Below are 21,500 nucleotides of genomic sequence, written 5' to 3' on the forward strand. Positions count from 1 at the left end.
GGTGCTGCGTGCCCCTCGGCCACCTCCGCAAAATTGCTGCCTCCAGCTCCCCAACCTCCCCACACCAGAGCAAACTTTATATTAGCCATACCGCAATTTATAATTAATGCATCAGCTGCTTAGCTGAGCGGGAGCAATCTATCACTCTTCATTACTGTCAAATATCCTAACTCTAGGACGGCGAGACAAGAGAGGTCAGCTCCAACTCAAATAAATCATCCCGCATTAAGCAAGTTGGGGGAAAAGTTTGGGTTTCCAGCGAGCCCGGCCAGCTCCGTCCTTCCCCGCCCGCCCGCCCCTCCGCCTCGTCCCCCCGCGAAGCCGGGGGGTTGCGGGGAGCCAAAAAAAAGCGGCCCGGCGGGGCCGGCGGCAAGTCTTTTGGACTGACCTTTGTGGCTGAGGCAGGCAGGTCCAGCGGCTGAGGCGGAGGCCGAGGCGGGCGGCAGCGCGGATCGCTTGGACGCCTTTTTCTCTTTCATCCAGGGGTACTCCGGGGGCGGCGGGGCGCCGGCGGGGCCCGGGCTGCCGCTGCGGCCGCGGGGGCTCGCCTTGGGGCGACCGCCGCCGCTGTGGCGAGGGTGGCTGCCGGGGTTCAGGCTGGGGATGGTCTGCTCGAAAGGAGGAGGAATCAGTGTCGAGTGTGAAAGCGTCGAGTTCTTGATTGATGAACTTTGAAATGTATCACCGACAGGGGGAAAAGATGTCAGGCACTCAGCAAGCGATGGCTGGCTATTGATAAAACCGATCTCTCGCTCAAATGCGAAATTCATGGCCTTCAACTGGCAGCCCCCGCGGAGAAAAAGTTCCCTCGGATTCAGGGGGCTCGGGGGGGGGAAGGCCCAGGAAAAAGGAGAGAGAGGAGAAAAAAATATAGCATAGAAGATCGCTGGTGGGGTGTTTTTTTTCTAATTCACTGATTACAGCCGTATGGGGACCGTGCTACTATTAAACTATTGAATTCATGGAGACAAGGTTGAAATTGGCCCGAATTGGCTGTCACATGATTGCCTCTGCCCAATGACAATTTGGGCTTTAATCAAAAGAAGCCACTGTCTGTTTGATTGATCCAAAAAAGTCGGGAAGGAACGCCTCATTGGGGGCCAGAAAGGCTTTATTTACACTTTTTTTAAAGAGGGAAATGATATCTCGAGTATCTATCCCCTTGGCGTCCTAATCTGAAATGATCGGGGATGGGGGGAAGGGTGCGTGTGCGTGGATATGTTTGTGTGAGAGGCTGCGAGTGTGTGTGTGTGCGCGGGAGTGTGTGTGTGTGTGTGTGTGGCTGCTTGTCCTGCAGCCTGCTGCCTCCCTCGCCTCCACCCGCACACTCTTCTCTCATTGTTTGGGACTGTCAGGAAAACGCTTTGCACCTCACAAATCATTTAAGCACCTCAATCTGACGCCTTGAGTCATTAACAAAGTAATCCATTAATCTTCAAAGTTTTGACACCGCCAGGCCCCCGCATAAGAAGTTGCACCCAGGCAGGAGTCTGAAGCAGAGGGTCTTGATTTTTTCCTAGGAATAGCACTTCCTTCAAAACTAGTTTCTCCTTCCCGACTCAGCCTCGATGGGCTCCTTTTTCTTTCCTTCTTTTTTTTCCCTTGTTTGTTTCTCTTTTTTTTTTCTTTTTTCCTTTCTTTTTTCCTTTCTTTTTTCCTTTCTTTTTTCCTTTCTTTACCCTTTCTCATTTTTTTCTTTGTTTTTTTCTTTTTTTCTTTTTTTCTTTTTTTTTTTTTTTTTTTTGGTAGCTCTCGGGTGTACAGTACGGAGAACAATTGGCCGCCGGTGCCGAGCCATTGTTTAACAGGATCTTCCTCAGCAACCTTGCTTCTAGGGGAAGAGTCACATAGGCAGCAGCCCTTGTGCTTCATGACTTCCCTCTCCAGTTGGCTTCCCGGGATTGGACCGTAAAACATAACCCTAGGAGTACCTCTCTGGGCGAGCCAAATCGCGAGGCTGCAAACGCGTCTGGCTGTTGCCTCTTTAAAAAAAAACCCAAATCCTGTGCCTTAGCTTGCAAACGATACTCCCGTCTGCTGGCATAATTTGCTTAATAACCGTAGTAGGCTGGGTCTGGTGAGTATTTTCGATTACCAGGAAATATATGGGCTGGTAGCGGGTTTGTTTTCACGGGGGCCAGGCAGAGCGAAAATGCTGCGGGGTTATGACTTGAGAGACGGCACTCGCCTCCGACGCTTGGCTCTCGCCGCCGCCGCCTCCAGTCGCCCCTGCTAGGTCGAGGCAAGTCCAGAATTTGGATGCTTTGGGCACACAATTTTCCAACCAGACTGAGGCGAGAGGGAGAGCGATGACAATGATGGCCACAATCACCAGCCTGATGAATCCTGTGGTCACAGCCGCCCACGGGCAGCCCCGGACGGGGCTGGCTTGCCTTCCCGCGGAACCCGGGGTGCCCGACGGGTCGGGGTGCGCCGGGGGGCTCGGGGGGTGTGTGGGATGGCGCTCCCCAGCCGCTCTCCGCGTCCTCGAGGAGCCAGGGACCATCGCCAGGGCGATGCCGTGCCGTCTCGCTTTATTTTCGGAGTTGCCAAAAAGGGGTCGGCAAGCGTCTTCGTAATTAATAATAAAAAAAAATAAAATAAAAAAAAAAGGAAGAAAAAGAAAGAGGGGAGGGGGGAGAAAAAAAAAGAAAACAAGACCCCAAGCACTCAGCGGATCAGTCGGCGTCCAGACTGCACGAAGTGCATTTAAAAAATCGCTTTTAAGTTAATGCACCCACAAGATGTAGCATATCTGCGAAGGCATTGGAGAGAGGGGGAGGGGAGGGGCTGGGAGGCTTTAAATGGGCTTTTTGGTGGTTGCTTGTTTAAATAAAATATAGAACGAGACTTGTCATTTAATCCCTCAAAAGGGATGCCTTACAAATATCGATGCTGTTGGAAAATGCAAGGGGTTTAATTTTCTTGCTTTTAGTCCAAACAAAGCTCTGGTGGTGTCTGTGCGCGATCAATCTTGGCCGCCAAAAGGTTTGACAGCTACTGGCCCTTAAGAACACATTTAAAGCTTCTTGCTCTTTCCGAGATCAAATGTGGCCGAGAAAAGAGGCAGAGCAAGAAACGCAAGTAAACAAGGAAAAAAGCTGCTTTTAAAATATGCTGGCAGAGGACTGGGCTGCTTGTGGGAAAAGTCCGGTTTTATTTTGCTTCTCAGTGCCTACCGTGGGGTCGGGCTTTTCTTTTCTTGTCTTGTCTTTAATTTTTTTCCTTTTTTTTTTTTCCCCTCTGGAAAATATTGGGATTAACAGCAGGATGACAAATAATAAAGAGAGAGGTTTGGACTTTAACCAGGCTTTGTGAGTAAAACCTGTGTGGGTGTCTCTATTCTGCACATTTGTTTCTTGTGGTCAGTCTAATACAAAAACCACCTGGAACAAAACCTTTGGAGAGGGGACGCGAAATTCTTGGGCAAATCAATTACTTCTGCCTCCAGAGGGATGTTTTAATCGGGCGAATCTTAAATGCAAAAATTCAAATTCTTATTTGCAACCTCCAAGCTCCAGAGAAGGGGTTGAGTACGGTTTCTGAAAAGAAGGGGGCATAATCGCCTGTATTTTTCTTTCTCCGTAGTGGGAGGGGGGTGAAACGCCAAATTCCTTCTCTTCGAACATTTTCTTAAATGTAATTCGTGGTGCTAAAGGAGCCACACAGTAAGAATCACCGACTGTACCGTTACCTTTTGTTGTATCTAACCTAACCGATCCGAGGGGTTGGGGGGGATGGGGGGGGTGGCTGCTTGAATTTTATACGGGCGCTCATTCGAAACGAGCAATGTCTTGCAATGTTGCAAAAATGCTTCCTTTGCCTACAAAATAATAGTGAGTCGTTGGTCTGTATTGGGTAATAGTCAGGTTTCGATGAAAAATATCAGACTACATAACCTTTCCTTCCACGGTTACATATCTATATATACAATAAACATCACGGTATAAATATATTTGCAGTGCCTTTCTTTGACTGAGCATGCTTTATCTATTTATGCAGAAAAGCTCTGTATAGATTCATGGACGCATGACAATGTTTCAGCATCAGGCAAGGATGGTTCTGGGAACAAGATAAAGCCCAAAGATTAATAATATTTCAGCATGAGACCAAAATGGCGACATATTTTTTTTTTCTGTGCTCTAAAAGATACAGATGGTGAACAGCGTGCATTATTATCTACGCAGCATAGGAATATGTCTTTATAAACGTGCGGGGGTATATTTTACCTAGTCTATTAAGGTCCATTTTGATTTATCTTTCAAGTTTCAATCTAAAAATCACGGACATTTCGCCTGAAAGGGAGAAAAATCGGATTTAAACACACGTTTGCGGGTTTCTGCCTTCCGCTTCGAGCCGATTCGGACCGGAGACCCCCGTGGGTGCCTGTTCGGGTCCGGGACAGTCGCCCTTCTGCAGTACCGTGTGGTTCCCCCCTCCCCCCCGCAACACATCCACACTCACACGCACACACATCCACACCCCCGCGGGAAGAGAGGGGAGGGCAAGGCTCCCCTCCCCCACAGCTTCAGGCAGCGGCGGGGAGGGAAGGCGGCTCAGCACAAATGAAACAACCCCGAGATAAAATAAAAAATAATAATTAAATAAAAAAGAAGGGAAAAAAAAAAAAGAAAAAAAAGAGATAAAATCCACTTCTTTAAGGAAAAGGGGAAAAACGGTGAGGGGGCGGTGGGTGGAAGGAGCCGTGTCCGGAGGCAGCAGTGCTCGGCATCCGCCCCAGCAACCAGCCGCCTTTGGGGTTTGGCCGGGGGCCTGCTCCAACGCCCCTAATCCCAAAATCCGGCGGGGCTCGGCAGCTGCCCGGGTCCCCTCCTTGCCCAGTGGGCGAGCCCGGGGACGGGGCGGGCCCCTCCGCACCCACGCGAGGCTTTTTCCTCAGCTCTGCTCCCATGTGCTACACACACACACACACACACACACACACACACACACACCCCGACAGGGAGGCAGGGGACTGTCCCCCCGCTCTGCTCCGCCGCCGGTCCCCCACCGGAGCCCCGGAGCGGGGAGGTGGGAGATCCGCGCCCGCCTGCCCTCCGCGCCGGGCGGGCACCGCGCAGCGGGGGCAGGAGGAGGCGTCCGGGCCGCGGGGCGTGAAACACCGCTGGAAAAAAAAAAAAAAAAAAAGAAAAAAAAGGGAAAAAAAAAAAACACGCCAAAAAACTCCCTCTCCCTGCCTACGAAATGCTGAAAAGGCGTCGCGGGGCCCTTCGGGTGGGCGAGCGGATCCTCGTATGAGTTTACAGACGAGTTTCCCAGCTCCCCACGTCATGAAGGGCTCTCCCTTCCCTTGCGCTGCGAAGAACATGTTCTTAACTCTTTATTATTCAGAATAAAAACTTTATTTCTTTTTTCTTTTTTTTCTTTTTTTTTTTTTTTCCGGAACGTGAGCAGCAAGGAATGTATAACTTTCAAAACAAATCTAGCCTTTTCAGCTTCACAGGCTTTCCGCCTAGCTGGATGTTACAAGCATAAAGTATTCAAACAATGATCTTTTTTCCCAGATTTTATTGCATCGTCATCATCATCGTTATCATCATTTTTAATAAAAGGAGTAATAGTTTCCTTTCAAATGATATTTCCTATGCGTGCCGATACGCCATCTAACATATGGCCAGGTAAATACCTCCTGAATATTCAGGGTACAGATTTTTTATATATATATAAATATGAACAAATGGGGATAAATAAAATTTTAAACACTTAGATTATTCAATGTTTGCAAAAAAAAATATAAATAAATCTGAATGTTCACCAGCATACACACATTGAAAGACTTACACGTATTAATAATTGTCCAGGGAGTCCCTGTCCAAGCGTTTTTGATGTCTTTCTCGCTATTTAAAAGAAGTGCAATAAAAAAAATTGCTTCCCCGTGGGATCAATCATGTACGAACAAATTCACATTTAAGAATTCCTTTTATAGAAAATTTGTTCATATACCCTGTTTTGATAAAAGTGTAGAAGGTAAAGTATAAAGCCTCTGCATACTCCCAAAGTGAGACACAAGGCTACAGTTCAAGAAGATAAATATCCACTAGTGAAACTATAGAGCAATTCAAGCAACAAATATTGCTACGTCACATAAACTAGAAAACGCTTTTACCAAAGGAAACGAAACAAACCAAAACAAACAAAAGAAACGAGAAGGGGAGGGGAGGGCACATGGGAGGAGGAGAGAAAGAGAAGGGAAGGGGTGAGTACTTTCCAAAAGTTGGGGGCTTGGTGTTCCACTTAGTGACTCCTGTCTCTTACAGATGGGTGAGTTTGGGCGCTTCCTGAATTCTTCCCTGAGAAGGATGGTGAGCTGTAAGGTCTGTGTATGTTGGGTGCGGATCACAAGGTCCATGGTGGTGATTGTTGGCCATTGGCCCAGCCCCACTGTAGTCCATGTTGGCAGAGGGAGGATGAGGGAGATGAGTTAGACCAAAGATGGAAGGCCCAGAATTGGTCATGGTCTCCACGTAGTTGCCCCCTACATAGACGGGGCTTCCCTGTATATGTGGATTCCCATAACCATTGCCTTGAAGAGGATGAGTATCGTATTCAGGTGTCACAGCTGCCGTCCCCGTGTATCTCTTTTGAGGAGGTGGGCAATTATTAAGAGGAGCAGTATACGATGCAGGGATGCCATAGGTGTTTTGATGAGGCTTGTTAAATGGCGGAGGCGACTGGGGCTCATAGGGGACACTGTTTACTAAAGAATGCATAGAGTTTAGATATCCCCCAGCAGCTGGAGGGACAGGGCTTCTGCTTGGGGACTGTCCTCCTGAAGAGGTCATCATGCCCTTGCCCTTTTGATCCTTTTTGTATTTCATTCTGCGGTTCTGAAACCAGATTTTGATCTGTCTTTCTGTGAGATTGAGCAAATTAGCCATCTCTACCCTTCGCGGCCTGCAAAGGTACCTATTGAAGTGGAACTCCTTTTCCAGTTCTACCAGCTGGGCACTTGTGTAAGCTGTACGGGCTCGCTTAGAGGACGCTTGCCCCGGAGGGCTTTTATCACCAGCACAACTCTCACCTATGTAAATCACACAAAGAACACAATCAGCATGGTGAACCTGGACACAGCAACCACAGACAACAGCCAACAACACCAGCACCTGCAGAGTCCAGCTCTTGGATGTGAGATGGACGCCTACAGTTGCAACGTGTACTCCCCCATGGCACAAGCTCAGCTATGCCAACCTTCAAGCCTCCGTAGACTCCTTCACCTCATTAGTGTTACTATATGACTATATTTTCTTCCTTTAAGAATGACAGCATACAACATATCTTGAGCTTTGCATAAGGGAGTTAGAAGGGTTCAGGGAAACACAGTTGGGTTTAGAAACTCTGAAGGTGAACCTATGGCTCTGCTAACACAGTGGGATCAGGGTCTTCAGGAACTAGCAGTTTTCCATTGCTCTAAAGACCTGCAGCCCTCTTTTTCCTGAAAACCCTGATATCTACACATCAGCTAGAGATGCCTGAAAGTTAGGTATCTACAATATAACATTATAACACATAAGCACAGCATTGACAGTATAGTGTTTCTATCACCTCTAGCATATAGCATAAACATATGGTAGTGATTGGGAAGTATAATATACATAAGAACATTCAGTGGCTAGGCTTGCATACAGGCATACAGACATATTTAAATGTTACTGCTTTTTAATAAAATAAATACATGATATGGAAAGCTGTAAACAGCAATGTTACCAGGGCTTTAAAAAGCAGACTGGCAAAGACATTTGCCAAAGTTTTGGATTCTCTTTCCAAGGCACATTTAAGAGAGAAAGAGGAAGAAGTTAATATAAGCCCAACTCCTGGGCACTGGAGCTAGCACTGGTGTTATCAATTTGGGTTTCCTCGCGTAATAAAAGCGTTAATATACACTTGCATCCCTCAAATAATATTTTATGGGCTTAAGTTTATGGCACTCCAGAATGCTTTTTGTTTACCAGGCTTGTAACTTTGCCAATCAGCTTGTTAAAATAGAAAGGGGTTCTGACTGCATGCAGGGCATTGATCCTGCCTGCACGTGATTATGAGCTATTTTATTCCTGTTACACTTCAGCAGAGATAGGTCACTGTCTTATTAATCTAACAGCACCGTGCCAACAAAGTACTCGGGACAGGCCTCTGGCTTAAGGCCTGGGCTGCTCCGCACTGACATGATTTACTGGAGGGGGGATTACCTAGGAAATGTGATAGATGTAAGAGGGCACAAGTGGCTTAGCCACGAGGAAACAAAGCCACTTCAGACCCATCCTGCGGGGCTGGGAAAGTTTTTCAGGGGGCGGTTTTTTCACCGAGCTCCCCTTGCAAGCAGTGGGAACTCCTCTCCAAAGGCTCAAGGGGGTCAACTTGGAGAGGAAAAGAGCCCCCTCCCCTCCCCAAAGAGAGGGTGGGCAGGGAAGGACGGATGCATGGCCAGCCCAGGGGTACCCAGAGAGAGGGGAGAACATGTTTCATACCTGAACTGGAACTGCTGTTTTTCTGCTTTGTGTTTTGCCGAGACTCTTTCATCCACGGGAATATCTGTTTGGACATGGTGGGCGAGTTAAGAGCCGGGCTCTTGGTGGGGTTGGCCGGGGCAGGGTTGCTGCTGGCATTTTGAGATGGTGAGGTGGAGGACGGAGGTGGAGGTTGTGCCTGCTGGGCTGGAGGTGGTTGCGGTGGGGCCTGTGGGTCGGTGAGGCCGGGGGGCTGGAGAGGCTGGCTGGGGAGGGTCCTCATGCAACTCTCACTGATGTCATTGGCCTTGTGGTGGGACACAGAGCTGCTGGGAGACTGGAGGGAGCACGCGGGGCGGTGGTACTCAGTTTCCACAAGTGATGAAGATGGAGGATATTGCTGCTGACTCGCATTATAAGTGAAACCATTTGCTCCTTGGTAGGGGTAGGCACCATAGATTGCAGAGCTGTCGTAGTAGGTCGCTTTTTGCATTTCGTTGTTTCCCAATATTTATTTCGCAAACTGACAGGGTCTTGACACCCTTGGAGAATAACATTGGCACCCCTCTGTCACGTGGCGCTCTTCCTCCAATGGCCTCTCCGGGCAGACCTGGGGTGTGGGGAGAGCAGAGCAGGGTGAAGAAATGGTACAAATCCATCTTACTTTCAATAGCTAAGTGACATGAAAGCCATAAAAGAAAAAGTGGTCAGCAATATTTAGCAGCATGACTTGGCCTCAGGCACAGAGCGTTTCGATATAAAAGCTGCCTGGATTTACTGGCAGCTACAAATATGTGCTTTGCTGTACCGGGATAGTGGCTTTCTAGGTTTTTTTTCTTTCTTTCTTCTTAAGAAACAGAGTGGGGCACCACAAGGCAAAGGGGTTGATCGTTTATCACCAAGGGGCTGTTTTAATACCAGTCTCTGAGATAAGGGTGATCGAGGAATCGGTAATGCGAAGGGGCTGGGACACTCCTTCATTCCAGCTCTGGGATCAAACCCTCTCCTCTAACCGGCGTCATTTTATTTTTAGCCTTTCTCTCCAGGTTATGTCTCTCCCTCCATACAACGTCAAAGAAATACACGAGATTGTTCCTGTCTACGTGTGGCAGGGGGCAGGAGCGGGGTGGAAGGGTTTCCTAGACGGGGATATTTACACACCCCGATCCCCAGCGACGGATTTTGGCTTGTCTATGAAATGCTCGGTAGGAAAATAAACAAAGACAGAGCCGCCTTCCCTCCGTGCTCGCACAACACCCCGAGCCGCCCAGGTCACGCACCCCGGCGGCAGCGGTTTCTGCCCGGGCGAGCCCCGGCCGCCGCCCGCAGCGGCTCCCGCTCGGCCCCCGCAGCGCGGCCGGGGCCGCCCCACGCACCCCCCGCGCCCGCCTCCCACCCGCGAAGGCGTCCGCAGCCTGGGCTGCGCCCGGCGCCGCTCGAAGCCCCTTCAAGCGAGGCCAGCAGGGGCAAGTTGGGCGCTTCGGCGGTTGTTGGTTTGTTTTTTTCAGCAGTTATTTTCAAGACACTAACTTTTCGTGGAATCAGCCAGATCCTACCTGTTAAAACATGATGGATTGGGGGAAAAAAACACACCAGGAACCTGAAAAACCAGCGTTCATCTCCATGACCACGGCTTGAACTTTCCTTCCAACTTAGCGATAATAGGTTCTGTCTTGGAAACTGCTATGTAATTTGATGTATGAGGGTCACTTGGCTGGGGAGAGGGTGGACACAAACCCAGAGAATGCTTCTCCTGCCCGGGCGAATCCCTTTCTCCCCCCTCTGTTTTTGTTCCCCGTCCTTCTTTCTTCCTGTGATTTTTATATTTTTTTTCCTCCCAGATTGAAGTCTACTGGTTACCTGCCTGAAAATAACCAGTTAAAGAATCGCCCGCATTAATGAAAGAAGAGACCTGTGCTTAATCTCCTATCTAGGAGCTTTTTCCACACGCACTCACATTGTTCTCAGCAAGTAAAGTGTGTTCCTCACCCCCTACTCCCTTGCTGACCACGTCTTTTCGGATCAGAAGAGCTCTCGTTTCTTTTGCCACTTACCCTGTACTTAAGCAGATGGATATTCCCCCCCCCACAAACATCTAACGAGGACAAATGCTTAGGGGCGAAAACCCTTACACAACACATGCACCAAACGAGCTCATTCTACGCCTTTCAAGTTATACAAGTTCTTAGAAAACAGTATTCCCTTTGTTAGATCGTAACAAAATGAAGGTAACACACCTACAGCAGGGCGGCTACCCTGTTATTGCACTAATCAAGCTCTTTGGATGTTATTAAGCTAATAAACCGATGGAGATCTGAGGCGCGCACACAATTTCCAGCTCCTCGCCTCTCCTTCCTGATGCTATCGAGGCCTGGTGTGATTTTTCTCAATTCCTTTGAAAGAGAGAATATAGACACCACGACCAGAGGAGACAGAGGAAATAACGAGCAGGCGGTGATTTTACAGAGCCACCCGCCTTTCATGATCGCGACATCAAATATCTCGCCTTCCCCCGGCCGCTGGGAAGTTTGCCGGCGCAGGCAGGACGGGCAGCGCTGAGCGGGGATGCGGAGCCCGCGGCTCCCGCAGCCGCCTGCCCGCAGACAATAGGCAACTTTGCTCGGAAGGCAAAATATTATTGGAGCTTCGGCCGCCTGCCAGCAAGGGGGGGGGGCGGGGGGGGCAAAAAATCAGCTCCCGCCTTTGGCTTCGCCAAGTTAATCACTTCCTACAAAGTTAGAGAGAAGCGGGGGTAACCTGAGGAGCGCGCGGCCATTCCTGGCAAAAGCGGGAATAGCGGGATTAAGAGAGACGACGATCACGATAATAACAGCGCCCTAACGAGAGACGCGGAGGTGGGAAGGGGTGTGTGTATGGGGGGGGGGGGGGGAGTTTGTCACCCCAGCCGGTGCCTGGGATGGGAAGAGCTCTCCTCTCCCCCTCGCAGACAAAAGGCCAGGTCTCACAAAGACAGATGGGCCCCCAATTTTTCCAGTGCCCGTTTAATCGGCTCCATCTCCATTTGTGCAATACACCTCTCTGCCCTTTACCAACTTCTCTCCCCCCAACCCAGACAGCCCGGAGGCAGCAGATGAAAGCTGCTTGGGGGAGGCAATTACCTCCCATTTCCCCCACTCCAGCTCTCCCCTACCCTCTCCTTCCCTCCGCCACCCCCCTTCCCAAGCACGCCAGATCTTTGCCCTGTAACTCCCAGCCGAGCCCCAAACTCTGACTCCAGGACGAAAATCCAGGCAGCGCCCCCCCCCCCGCTCCCCCCCCCCCCCCGCAAGATTTCCTGAAAGATAAAGACAAAGTTGAGAGAAGGTGGGGGGGGGGGGGTTAGGGGGGGGGAAGAGAGGAGAGAGAGCTGCCTGAACACGAAGTGTAAGGGTATCAGTCACTGCCTGGAAGGAAGCCCCAGCTTGTGAACTCTTCTTGAACCGACATTTAAGTCTACGGTCATAAATCACTGGGACATAAACTCCGCCATTCACGACTGATAGCAGCGTATTTGTGGCCTGCTTACCTTAACTTCTGACGACTGAGGCGGAAGCCAGCATGCTCGCTCGCTCTCTCTCTTTTTTTTTTTTTTATTTTTTTTGGAGGCGACACAACCCAGGGAAGCAGGGGCTGTGTCTGCCCCAGCCGGGTCCCTGCGGCCGCGGGGTGGGCACCGGCTCAGCTCCTCCGCACCCGGCACCCCCCAGCCGGGAGGGGCGAGCCCTGCCCCACACGGGATGGGAAGGTGACTCCGGACACCCACCTCCTCCTCTCCCCTCCCGCTTCAAGCTGCCCACCCTACCCAGAGCCGGTCCCCGGCGTGGCGGACTCCCCCTGCGCGGGGCACGGAGGACGGGGATGTTTCCCAGGGCTGGTCTGGGAAGGGAAGGAGAGAGAGGAAAGGAGAAAAGGGGGGTGGGGGGGAGTGGAGGGGGGAAAAAAAAAAAAAAAAGAAGGAAAAAGAAAAAAAAAAAGGAAGGAAGAAAGAAAGGCGGCCGCCTGGGTAAGCCTGGGGCAGGGTGGGGGCTGGGGGAGCGGAGGAGCGCGGCAGTGAAGGAGTGTGACACCCCCCCCTGCACCCGGGCGTCACCAAAGTCCAGGAAAATTATGCTAATGAAGACAAACGGCGCTCACAAAGGGTCGCTCTCACCAGCCTCCGGGGGTGCTGCTGGGGGGGGAACTTGGGTTTGTCCCTCTTACCGGTGGGTTTGGGGGGCGGTTGCGGAATAGCCCCTCTGCCGCTCCCCGCCGCCGGGAGCCCCGCAAAACCCCGGCTGAGTCCTGGGGAGGGGAGCAAAGCCCGGAGAGCCGGGGCTGGGTCCGGAGAGCCGACCGAAGCCCACCAGGATCCCCGCTCTGGGCAATGCCTTCAGAGCCACGCTGGAAATCATTAGAGTTACTAATTATTAACTCATGCATGCGTGAGCGCACACACACACACAGATGTACACACAGACACCCCCCTCCCACCCTCACCCCCGCAAATATCCCCAGCGCCCGGGACGGGCACAGAGGCGCTCACACACACACATGTGCTGCACAGGCGGGTCGGGGTGCCCGCAGGCCCCCGTGGGGACGCGTGGGCGGCAGCCCCGCGTGGACGCGAGCCCGGCGCCGCACAGCTCGCCTTCGCCTCCCGCTCTTCGGCAGAGCTGGGGAAGGCGTTCGCCTCTTTCTCCAGCGCCCTGGGTTTTGGGGGGATGGCCGTGTCTGCCCCCCCGCCGCCCCTTTCCCTGCAACAGAAACACGGCAGCGGACCGTGCGAAGGAGAACTTAAACAAAGTTGCAGCCCCTGCCCCTCTAGTAGCTGGACTATGGTCTCCGTGCATTAAGCGGAGGCTCCGAATAATGCCTAGGTGTAAATTTGACGTTACTTCGTTAATTAAGGCATTAAAAATATAACTAGCCGGTTTAAAGCACGAGGGAGCCCGGCGTCATCTTAAAGCACAAACAAAGCGCGGGGGAAGCGAGAAATAAAAAGCACTATAAGGCTGGGGTGGCCTCTTACGCATACCAATGGTTTTTGTCATTTATGGCTATGCAAGATTTATGACTTCATGCACCAAAGCTGTAAACAGAGCACTAAAACAGAAAACACTTGCTCCTTATGGCATAAGTGAGAAGGCACCACATGAAAGGGGAAGCGGGCAGCGTAGGAGGAGAGGAGAGGCAAAAATCCCGCGTATGCGTTTTGCTTCAAACAACCCCTTGAATGTTGCATCGGAAGGAAAAAAACAAAGTCTTTTTAGTCAATAATCAACCCCACACTTTCTTCTGAAACTGCTGATCTGCCATTCGCCCTCTTGCCCGGCCAAATAGCGAGAGGCAGCGCTGCGCCCCGGCGGAACCCCCCGGACTGGAGAGGAGGATTTGGCAAGGGAGAGAGAAAGAGCCGGGGACTGCAGGAACCTGCGGACGCCGGGGAGCCTGCCGGTTTGGGGAGCCCTGCCGAAAGCCTGGGCGATCTTTTCCTAGGAGCGCCTTTAAACTTTGGAGCGATCTCCAGCGGGATATTCTGACTACATGTCTGTATCTAAGAGCGGGGACTGGGAGGTGCGGGGGGGAGGGGGTCTTTTGAAAACTGAAGGGATTTGCAAGGGATTTTAATAGTGAGAACCGAAGTGGTTCATAGGAATACTGAAGTGTTTCCTCCATTCGTCTTACTGCCTGCAAAGAGTATTTTGCGAGATTTCGCCTATTAGTCCCGTTTCCCCACGCCCCCTCTCTCCCCAAAGAGGTAATTTTAAACCTGAGAAGATGATTATTTTTTTTTAATGTCTCCTATGATGTCGGGATAAGTGTCCCAACGCACAGATCCCCGCTGCTTTTATCTATCTTTCCTTCCCAGAGGCCGAATATTTTCTTTCTGCTCTATTCCGCGGAGAACGATAGGGCTCAGCTCGGGGAGGGACCGACAGCGTTTGGGGCCGATTCGCGGGCCAGAAATGAGCTGCCTTTTCTTCCCGAAGGGTTCCGATCTGCGGGACTCTCCCCCTTTCATGGAATTACTCTTAGTTTCTGAATAAAATAATGCCTGTAAAGCGCTTTGTCCTTGGATGCTCCGAAATGGAAGCAGGCAGCACCATAATTCAAGGCTGATTTGGGGGGATCTCTTAGGGATGAAATAGCAAGGCAGGGAGAAGGGAACCAATTCTGGAAGTGGTGTTTGACCAAGTCGTTAGAGAGTTAGGAGGGGGTGTTAACTGCCTTAGAGAAAGACTGAACTATCGAAGCAAGCCGTGGTTAATCCGAATTATTGTTTATATTCTCTTACACTAAAGAATGGCAACGGACTCTCTGCTATTTGCTCAGCAGACTGAGGTTATTTACACAACTCGCCGAAATCCCCCTCTCCTCCAAAACTCTTCTTGCTTTCTTTTGCTCTAGACCAGGACTGTATTATTTATGAGTGTTTTAACTGGGTCAATATGCATCCGAACTGGGTCATAAATCAGAGGAAACGCTGCCAAGTAATTGAGCTGCAATTAAAGCCCGTACTTTATTTTTGAGGCGCGTTTTGGCCCATTTCAAAATACGGCAAAGCCAACCTTGGCTTTTAGACACACAGCTGGGAGAGAAACAGCTCTCCTCCCCTCTCCGAAGAGAGAGAGAGGCCGGGTCTAAGAAAGGACAACGTGCTTCAGTATGGCGAGAAGGGGAAATAGCATTTCTTTGGGTCAGTTCTGCTCCGAGAACGGCTTTAAGAGCAGGAAAGCGAGAAACCAGCCCCAACATCTCCACCCTGCAGGTCTCTGCAGAGCTCCCGCGAATAGCTCCGAGTGGAAATAACCTTTTTTATTATTATTTTCGTTTACGGCGGAGTTTTTATCACAGTTTGCTTTTCTTTCTCTCCCCCTCTCTTTGTAACCCCTTACAAGATGAGTAATTAGTAACTACAAGCGCCCGGTAACTGGGCACAAATTGGTACAGCAGGAATAGGCGAGGGGCGCGGAGCGAACCGGAGGAAAGCGAGCCCCAGCGCTCCGACCTTTCCCAAAGCCAGGACACACCGTGCAAATGTCGTTTTATATAGCATTTTGCCCTCCTTGAACAGCCAAGTAGTCTTTCACTTTCGTCTTTTAAAGTACATTTTTTTTTATGTATAGCTACGCACACGTATTTATAAGTATATGCAAATACTTATATATTTATACGTACGGATATACCTATATTTAAATAAACGACGGTATGGATATGAATTTAGAGCTACCATATGTTCTCCCACAAGATAATTTCCACTTCTCCCGTTTTTATTCTCGCTTTCCAGATCCCCATTCAGAGAGAGAAAGCCCTCACATTTCCAAGGCCGATTTATTGTTAGAAGCCACGGCTGGCTCTGGGTTCAGCTCCTTCTCACGGCGGAGAAATAAAGCCCCTTGGCTCATTTGGGAAGGGGAAGCTTTGCCATAGAGCTGGGCGCCCATGCAGCCCTCCGCGCACGGGAAACAAAGTACCGCTAAAGCATCATAAATAAAATGGCAGCACGATCGCATACTCATCGATTTACCGAGCGGCAGCGGCCGAACAAACACCCATAAAACAACAACCGCCGCCGCCGCCGCACACTCGAGCACGACCCCGACCGAGGAGCATCCCTCCCCACCCCCCCCACCCACCCCCCCGCATCTTTTTCTCCGACTTCCCCAAATACATACATAAATAAACACACAAACACACAAATAAAATAAAATAATAAAATAAAATTAAGGGGGGTGAAAAAAGTCCAAACGCGACAATAAAAGAGGCTTCCCATCTCTAGCCGATCATAAATAATGATAAGATGGCAATCGAGGGGCTGGAGCTGAGGCAGCTGGCCATCAGCAGCAGTGTGGGATCTCTATGGAGAAAAATAAATAAAGAAGCAAACTCTCCCTGCTCTGCTCGCTGCGAGGGGAGAGTTGAATATTTACCGCAGCAAATTGAAACAAAGGGGGAAGCAGCCTGGCTCCGGGTGCACACACACCCGCACGCACACACACGCACTCGCTCCAGCCTCTGCTACTGACCTTTGCCTCGAACAGCAATAACTCACCACATAAATGAACAATCAACGGAAATACCTTAAAATAAAATCCATCCTTTCTAACGAAGCATTTCGTCCTCTCGGCTCGACAATAACCTTTCCATAAGGAACGAAAGCTGTCAGCGAAATGGCCAGCTCTTGCGGGGACGGTGATGGGGGCAGGAGGAAAAAAAAAAAATAATAGAAAGCAGTGCTTGCTCTGAACAGAAACTGGAAAAGCGTAATCGCAGACGGAGCCAGACCGGGTCTCCACTCCAAATGCCACAATAATGCGCTGTATTATGTGCTCACGTGGTCATACGTCAACTTAAATCCTTTTATTTGAAATAGGGAATCATTGAAGGAACAGCGTTTCTTAGCGCGAGCCTTTGCTTTTTAAAGCCTTAACCCAATATGTTAAAGAAGAGTTTTAAGGGAGGGGAAAAAAAAAATCCAAGAGATGCAGATGATAAAGCGGGGGGGGGAGATTGGTTTAATTCTTTTTCCTCCCACACCAATATTTCTTTACACAAAGCCCATTGGAAGGTAAGAGGAATTCTTATAATAGGGCATTACGCTGCACTTTGATACTTAGCCTAATTAACCGGCATTTGCTCCGCAGGCCCGCCACTCTGCTCCACGTCGCATGTCCTCTGCAACCCCCGAAGAAAGCCCAAATCTTAATACTATTATTTCCAGCCCCCTTCTAAATGGGACGATTACCAGCCTTCCCCCCACCCCCAGCCGCCTCTACCCTGCCATTGTACAGGGCTTGCTCAACTCCCACACGCTACATCAGGGCTCCTGTAGAAACTAAAAAGACCTATAATTACCTGACAAAGGCAAAAAAGAGTCTCTTCTAAGAAGCTAGTTGATTTTTGTCCTTGTAACACACTATGAAGAATACACCTTCCTTCACTGGCGTGGCTCTGAATTTTGCAAAACCTTTTGGGACCTTGCTGTTAAACCTGTGCTTACGCATTTCCTATACAGCTAGTTTGAGTGATGCACAAAATTATAGGTTTCTAACGATGGAAAAAAAAAATGGGGAGGGGGAGCTCTCCGCCTAAGGGAAAAAAAAAATTAAGAAAAAAATAAGAGCAAAGTTGTATGCGGCCCCCAAGCCAGGCAGCTTCTCCTGTGTGCGAACACACCACATCTTCCCTGTAAGACTGTTTAACTTGTGCTATTGACACAATAAGCTAAACAAACAAAAGAAACCCTCAACTCACATAACTTTTCTGGAAGGAGTCAAAGAAAATCAGATAGTTCACGCTTTTAACGTGTTCTGTGACTCCAGCATTTTGCATCGTGATGTATAAACCCTTGTCTAAACCTTTCCACCATCCCCCATGAGTCCGGAGAAAACTTTCAGCTAACTGCATATCCCCTCTTATAGTTTCACCTGCACTTCATTGAACAGAATGGAAGGAGACTTCTTTTTCAAAGCGATTTTTGGTGTTATGGGCAAGCCTTATCTACTCTCGCTTGGATTGTGTGAGTGGGCCACTGGAATTGAAATCCATCAGTAACAGTGTAGAGCAGTGGACATTGCAGCAAAGTCAGCGTGACATTACAACAGAGGAAGAATTTGCAATTTTTCATATGGAAGCGACTAAGCTAGTAGCAGGAAAGACACATATTATCCCTCACTAAGAACTGGAATAAGAGCTATATACCTATGAAAAAGAGAGAGCACTATTCACACACGACGTGCCCAAGTCTGTAACCATCAGCACGACTGGTAACTCCACAGCTCTCGAACTTAACGTAAGCCAGGGCTGATATTTACTCGAGATGGATTCACGGCTCTTTTAAATACGGTGCCTTTAGATCCCATGAAAGAAACACACAGAGAAGTTCTTCTGCAACAATGAAACTGAAATTAATGGGGAATGGAGCAGATGTCGAAAAAAGCAGAGCAAGTCTTTCTTGGGGCTGTTGTAAAAAGTTATCGACTGCTTTGCGTCAAAAGCAGAAAGATGGCTTTAGAAGTTACAGACCTGAGCAAATAGAAACTACAAAAGCAATAAATCACAATCATAAGTCAGCTTAAATGCCTTAACGCTAGCTATGGCTATTGGCTTCAAAACCCTGTTTCTATGAACATCTTTATTAGTATTAATGGTCAAGTTAATGCTAAAACTACTGTTTAACAATTAACTTCGTGTATGTGGTGGGGAAACTAATTAATTCTTAAGAAAAGTAACTTCTTGACGTGTGAATACCTTCCACAGGGTGTGCTTTGGAAGGGCGGAAGGGGGAGTCTGCCTAACTTTATGCCGTCCTGGGTCGCAGCTGAAAATTATTCCCTTCCGCCGGTTTTGGAGAAAGCTTTCTTTGCTCTAGTATCGTGATTACGAGTTTTCAAATACAAATTCAAATGGTCTTGCGAGTCGCAGACGCTAGATTTCCCCCGCCACCCCATATATTGCTTTGTTCCTGTTCCTGGGCATTCAACATTGTGTTTTATTACCTCGATGATTTGGAGACCTGAAACACCGCTTCTAGCAGAAAAATGTGGAGTTTATCAGTAGGTCTGCTACTGATTTTTCTGTGTTCTATACACATGGCTTCGAGCTGAGCTGAAATTCCAGGCTCAGTAACAACAAACAGATCTGAGTTCATAACGCCTCTTCATTAAGGGAGACCCTTTGTGCCAGCTCTGGCATTAATAGCCACTCTTAGCATTTATGCTATTTAAAGTTACCTTCAACATAATTAGATTTAGAGTTTTTACTGTCTTTCAAGTTTACTTTTATGCCAGTTGTAAAGAGGTAAGCCTATCACTCCCATGTGGAGACGAAATGGGAATCACCGTACGATATAAGTATTTATTTCCTCGCTTCCTCGAAAGATTTGAAATCTGCCGGGACGCAGAGCTGTTTACCTACATCTGTGCGTCTGATAGAGATAAAGTCGGTCTTTGATCATTTCCAAGCAGATAAAAGGAATAGAGCTATCGACTGTGCCCTTGTGGGAGAAGTTCTGCTCAGAGTCAGCGGAGTCTGCCAGCGATGGGTCCGTTAAGGAATCCCAAATATCTCTGCACGTCGTGCTGTGGGTACATGCCACCGGAGGAAGGTTCCTCCGGAGCGTTATTTTCGCTTTTAATTTCCTAACACAAGCGTGAATAGACATTTGCAGCGCCTTTTTGTAGTTAAGATTTAAGCAGCCCATTAAGCTAACACAAAGAGCCCTTGTAGTCCTGTAATTTATGGCCGCTTTTAAAAGGTAGTAAAATATACTAATTGTACATCAGCGTCCAAAAATAAGCAGGTAAATCTACCAGGAATTTGAGCTAATTCTATGTAATCCCTCCCTCTCGGCGGCCGGCATAAGAAAATGGTCACTATGAAAAGCATTACATTTCTCCTGCCAAAGGACCAAGCTCATCAAGGACTCCAGCAACCCTGAACCACCAAACACCGACCTCCGCCCGCTGCAAAGCAGGCCAGGACAGACAAATACCCCAAACTTATTTGCCATCCATTCTGGTGCACGCACTCAGACAAAAAAAAAATAAAAAATCAGGTTTTCTACCATCCGCACACGAACTCCACGTTTGCAGGACCGGCTGCGGAACTCCTCGAGGAGGAGGCAAACAAACATGCCGCGATAAGCCATTCAACACCGAAATGGCTCCAACCCCGCTCTCCCCTCGCCTTGCGCCTTTGATTTGGGAAGGAGCTAAGAATGGACAAAGAAATTCTCAACCTCTTTCGCTCTTCAAATGACTTTGCATCCTTCCTGTCCCCAATGCCTTTATAAGGATGGCGATCACTCAGGTCCCGTACACTTCTTTGTCTGCCCAGACACGCGCACTCACCACCCACGGAAGATGAATAGAGCCAATCCAGAAAAAAAAAAAAAATGAAAAAAAAAAAATCCTGCTAGGTTAAATATTTATCACAACAACAACACCACCAACAAAAATCTCATTCCAGCAGGCTCGTTCTGCATGCAGGTACTGGGCAAATGGCTTTCTTACAGCTGCGATCGGCGCAAAACCAGCCGCTTCCCGGCTCTTACCTCCTCCAGCTGCGCGGAATTGGGCTGAAGCGCTCCCGGCTTCCACCGCCCCGGCCCAGCGGCTTTCTTTTTTTTTTTTTTTTTTTTTTTTCGGGGCTCCCTGTAAAGAAGCAACAAACAGTGCCTTACCGGGGAGTGCCGGGGGAGGTATTTTGCTCCTTCATAGGCAATACATGGTTTGCTGGGTGCGCTGGGAGAGCCCCGGAGCGGGGCGGGCAGGGATGGAGAGGGCGCGGGCGCCCGGCGCGGAGCGTGGGTTCCCACCCGGGTGAAGAACACGGGGAGCTGAGAAATAAAAGCGTGTGGTTGTTGTTTGGGATTCCCCCCCCCCTTTTTTTTTTTTCCCGTAGACAGCTATGCCTTCTGTCTCCAAGTGTTTGGAAATATTGTCATTCCAAACTCTTGTTACATGAATGTCTGCTTTATTTTCCTCTGGGAAACCTTTGTTTAGGATCATTTAATCAAGAACAGACATTAAACACAACTCGTGGTGTTCATCTCTGCTGAATAAAACGCGGGAAGGGTTCCAGTTTAAATGCGGGGCGTATTGTGGTTGGGCTTTTATTCAAACGGTTAGCCGGGGCCCGATCCTGCCACCACTAGCGCAATAAGAGACTAGCAATTGACCTCACTGAAGAGGGATCGGGCCCAAAGCCTTTTTTTTTTTTAAAGAAACCCAAAACACACTGAAAGCCATTGAAGGAGGGAAAAAACTGGACGGCTTCTCTTCGCCTAAAATAAACAATATTGCGCAGTACAAAAAGACAATAGTCAGATTATCCGCACGCCACTTACTGAATCACGTTTACATATGAATTTGTCAGATATGATAATGTACCCTCCGTATTCATTCTCGCTAATAAAAGCCATCTAACGCATCTTAAAATTGTCAGTAAATGTAAATGCTAATAATTAAATAACACAGTTCTTGCGGAAGGGTGTCATCTGAGCCTTGGAAATATTAAGTCTGTCTTGGGAGAACTTTTCGAGCAGAGACTTTGCTT

At 49.0% G+C, this 21,500-nt stretch overlaps 1 protein-coding gene across 10 annotated transcripts in view; it reads right to left on the reverse strand.

Annotated features, from left to right (window-relative positions):
- Positions 1 to 21,500, reverse strand: part of LOC134511316 (homeobox protein Hox-A3) — a 52,082-nt gene that overhangs the window by 1,476 nt on the left and 29,106 nt on the right. For 2 of the 10 annotated variants that reach the window (XM_063325058.1, XM_063325059.1), the window contains 3 exons: positions 20,497 to 20,596; positions 8,484 to 9,072; positions 389 to 608 (listed from right to left, as the gene is read on the reverse strand). In XM_063325058.1, the coding sequence (XP_063181128.1) occupies positions 389 to 608; positions 8,484 to 8,955 (692 nt within the window). In that variant the 5' untranslated portion in view covers positions 8,956 to 9,072; positions 20,497 to 20,596. The other 8 variants (XM_063325062.1, XM_063325065.1, XM_063325067.1 and 5 more) reach the window with 8 other exon arrangements.

Source organism: Chroicocephalus ridibundus, chromosome 2 (assembly GCF_963924245.1).
Source record: "Chroicocephalus ridibundus chromosome 2, bChrRid1.1, whole genome shotgun sequence".
Lineage (NCBI taxonomy): Eukaryota > Metazoa > Chordata > Aves > Charadriiformes > Laridae > Chroicocephalus > Chroicocephalus ridibundus.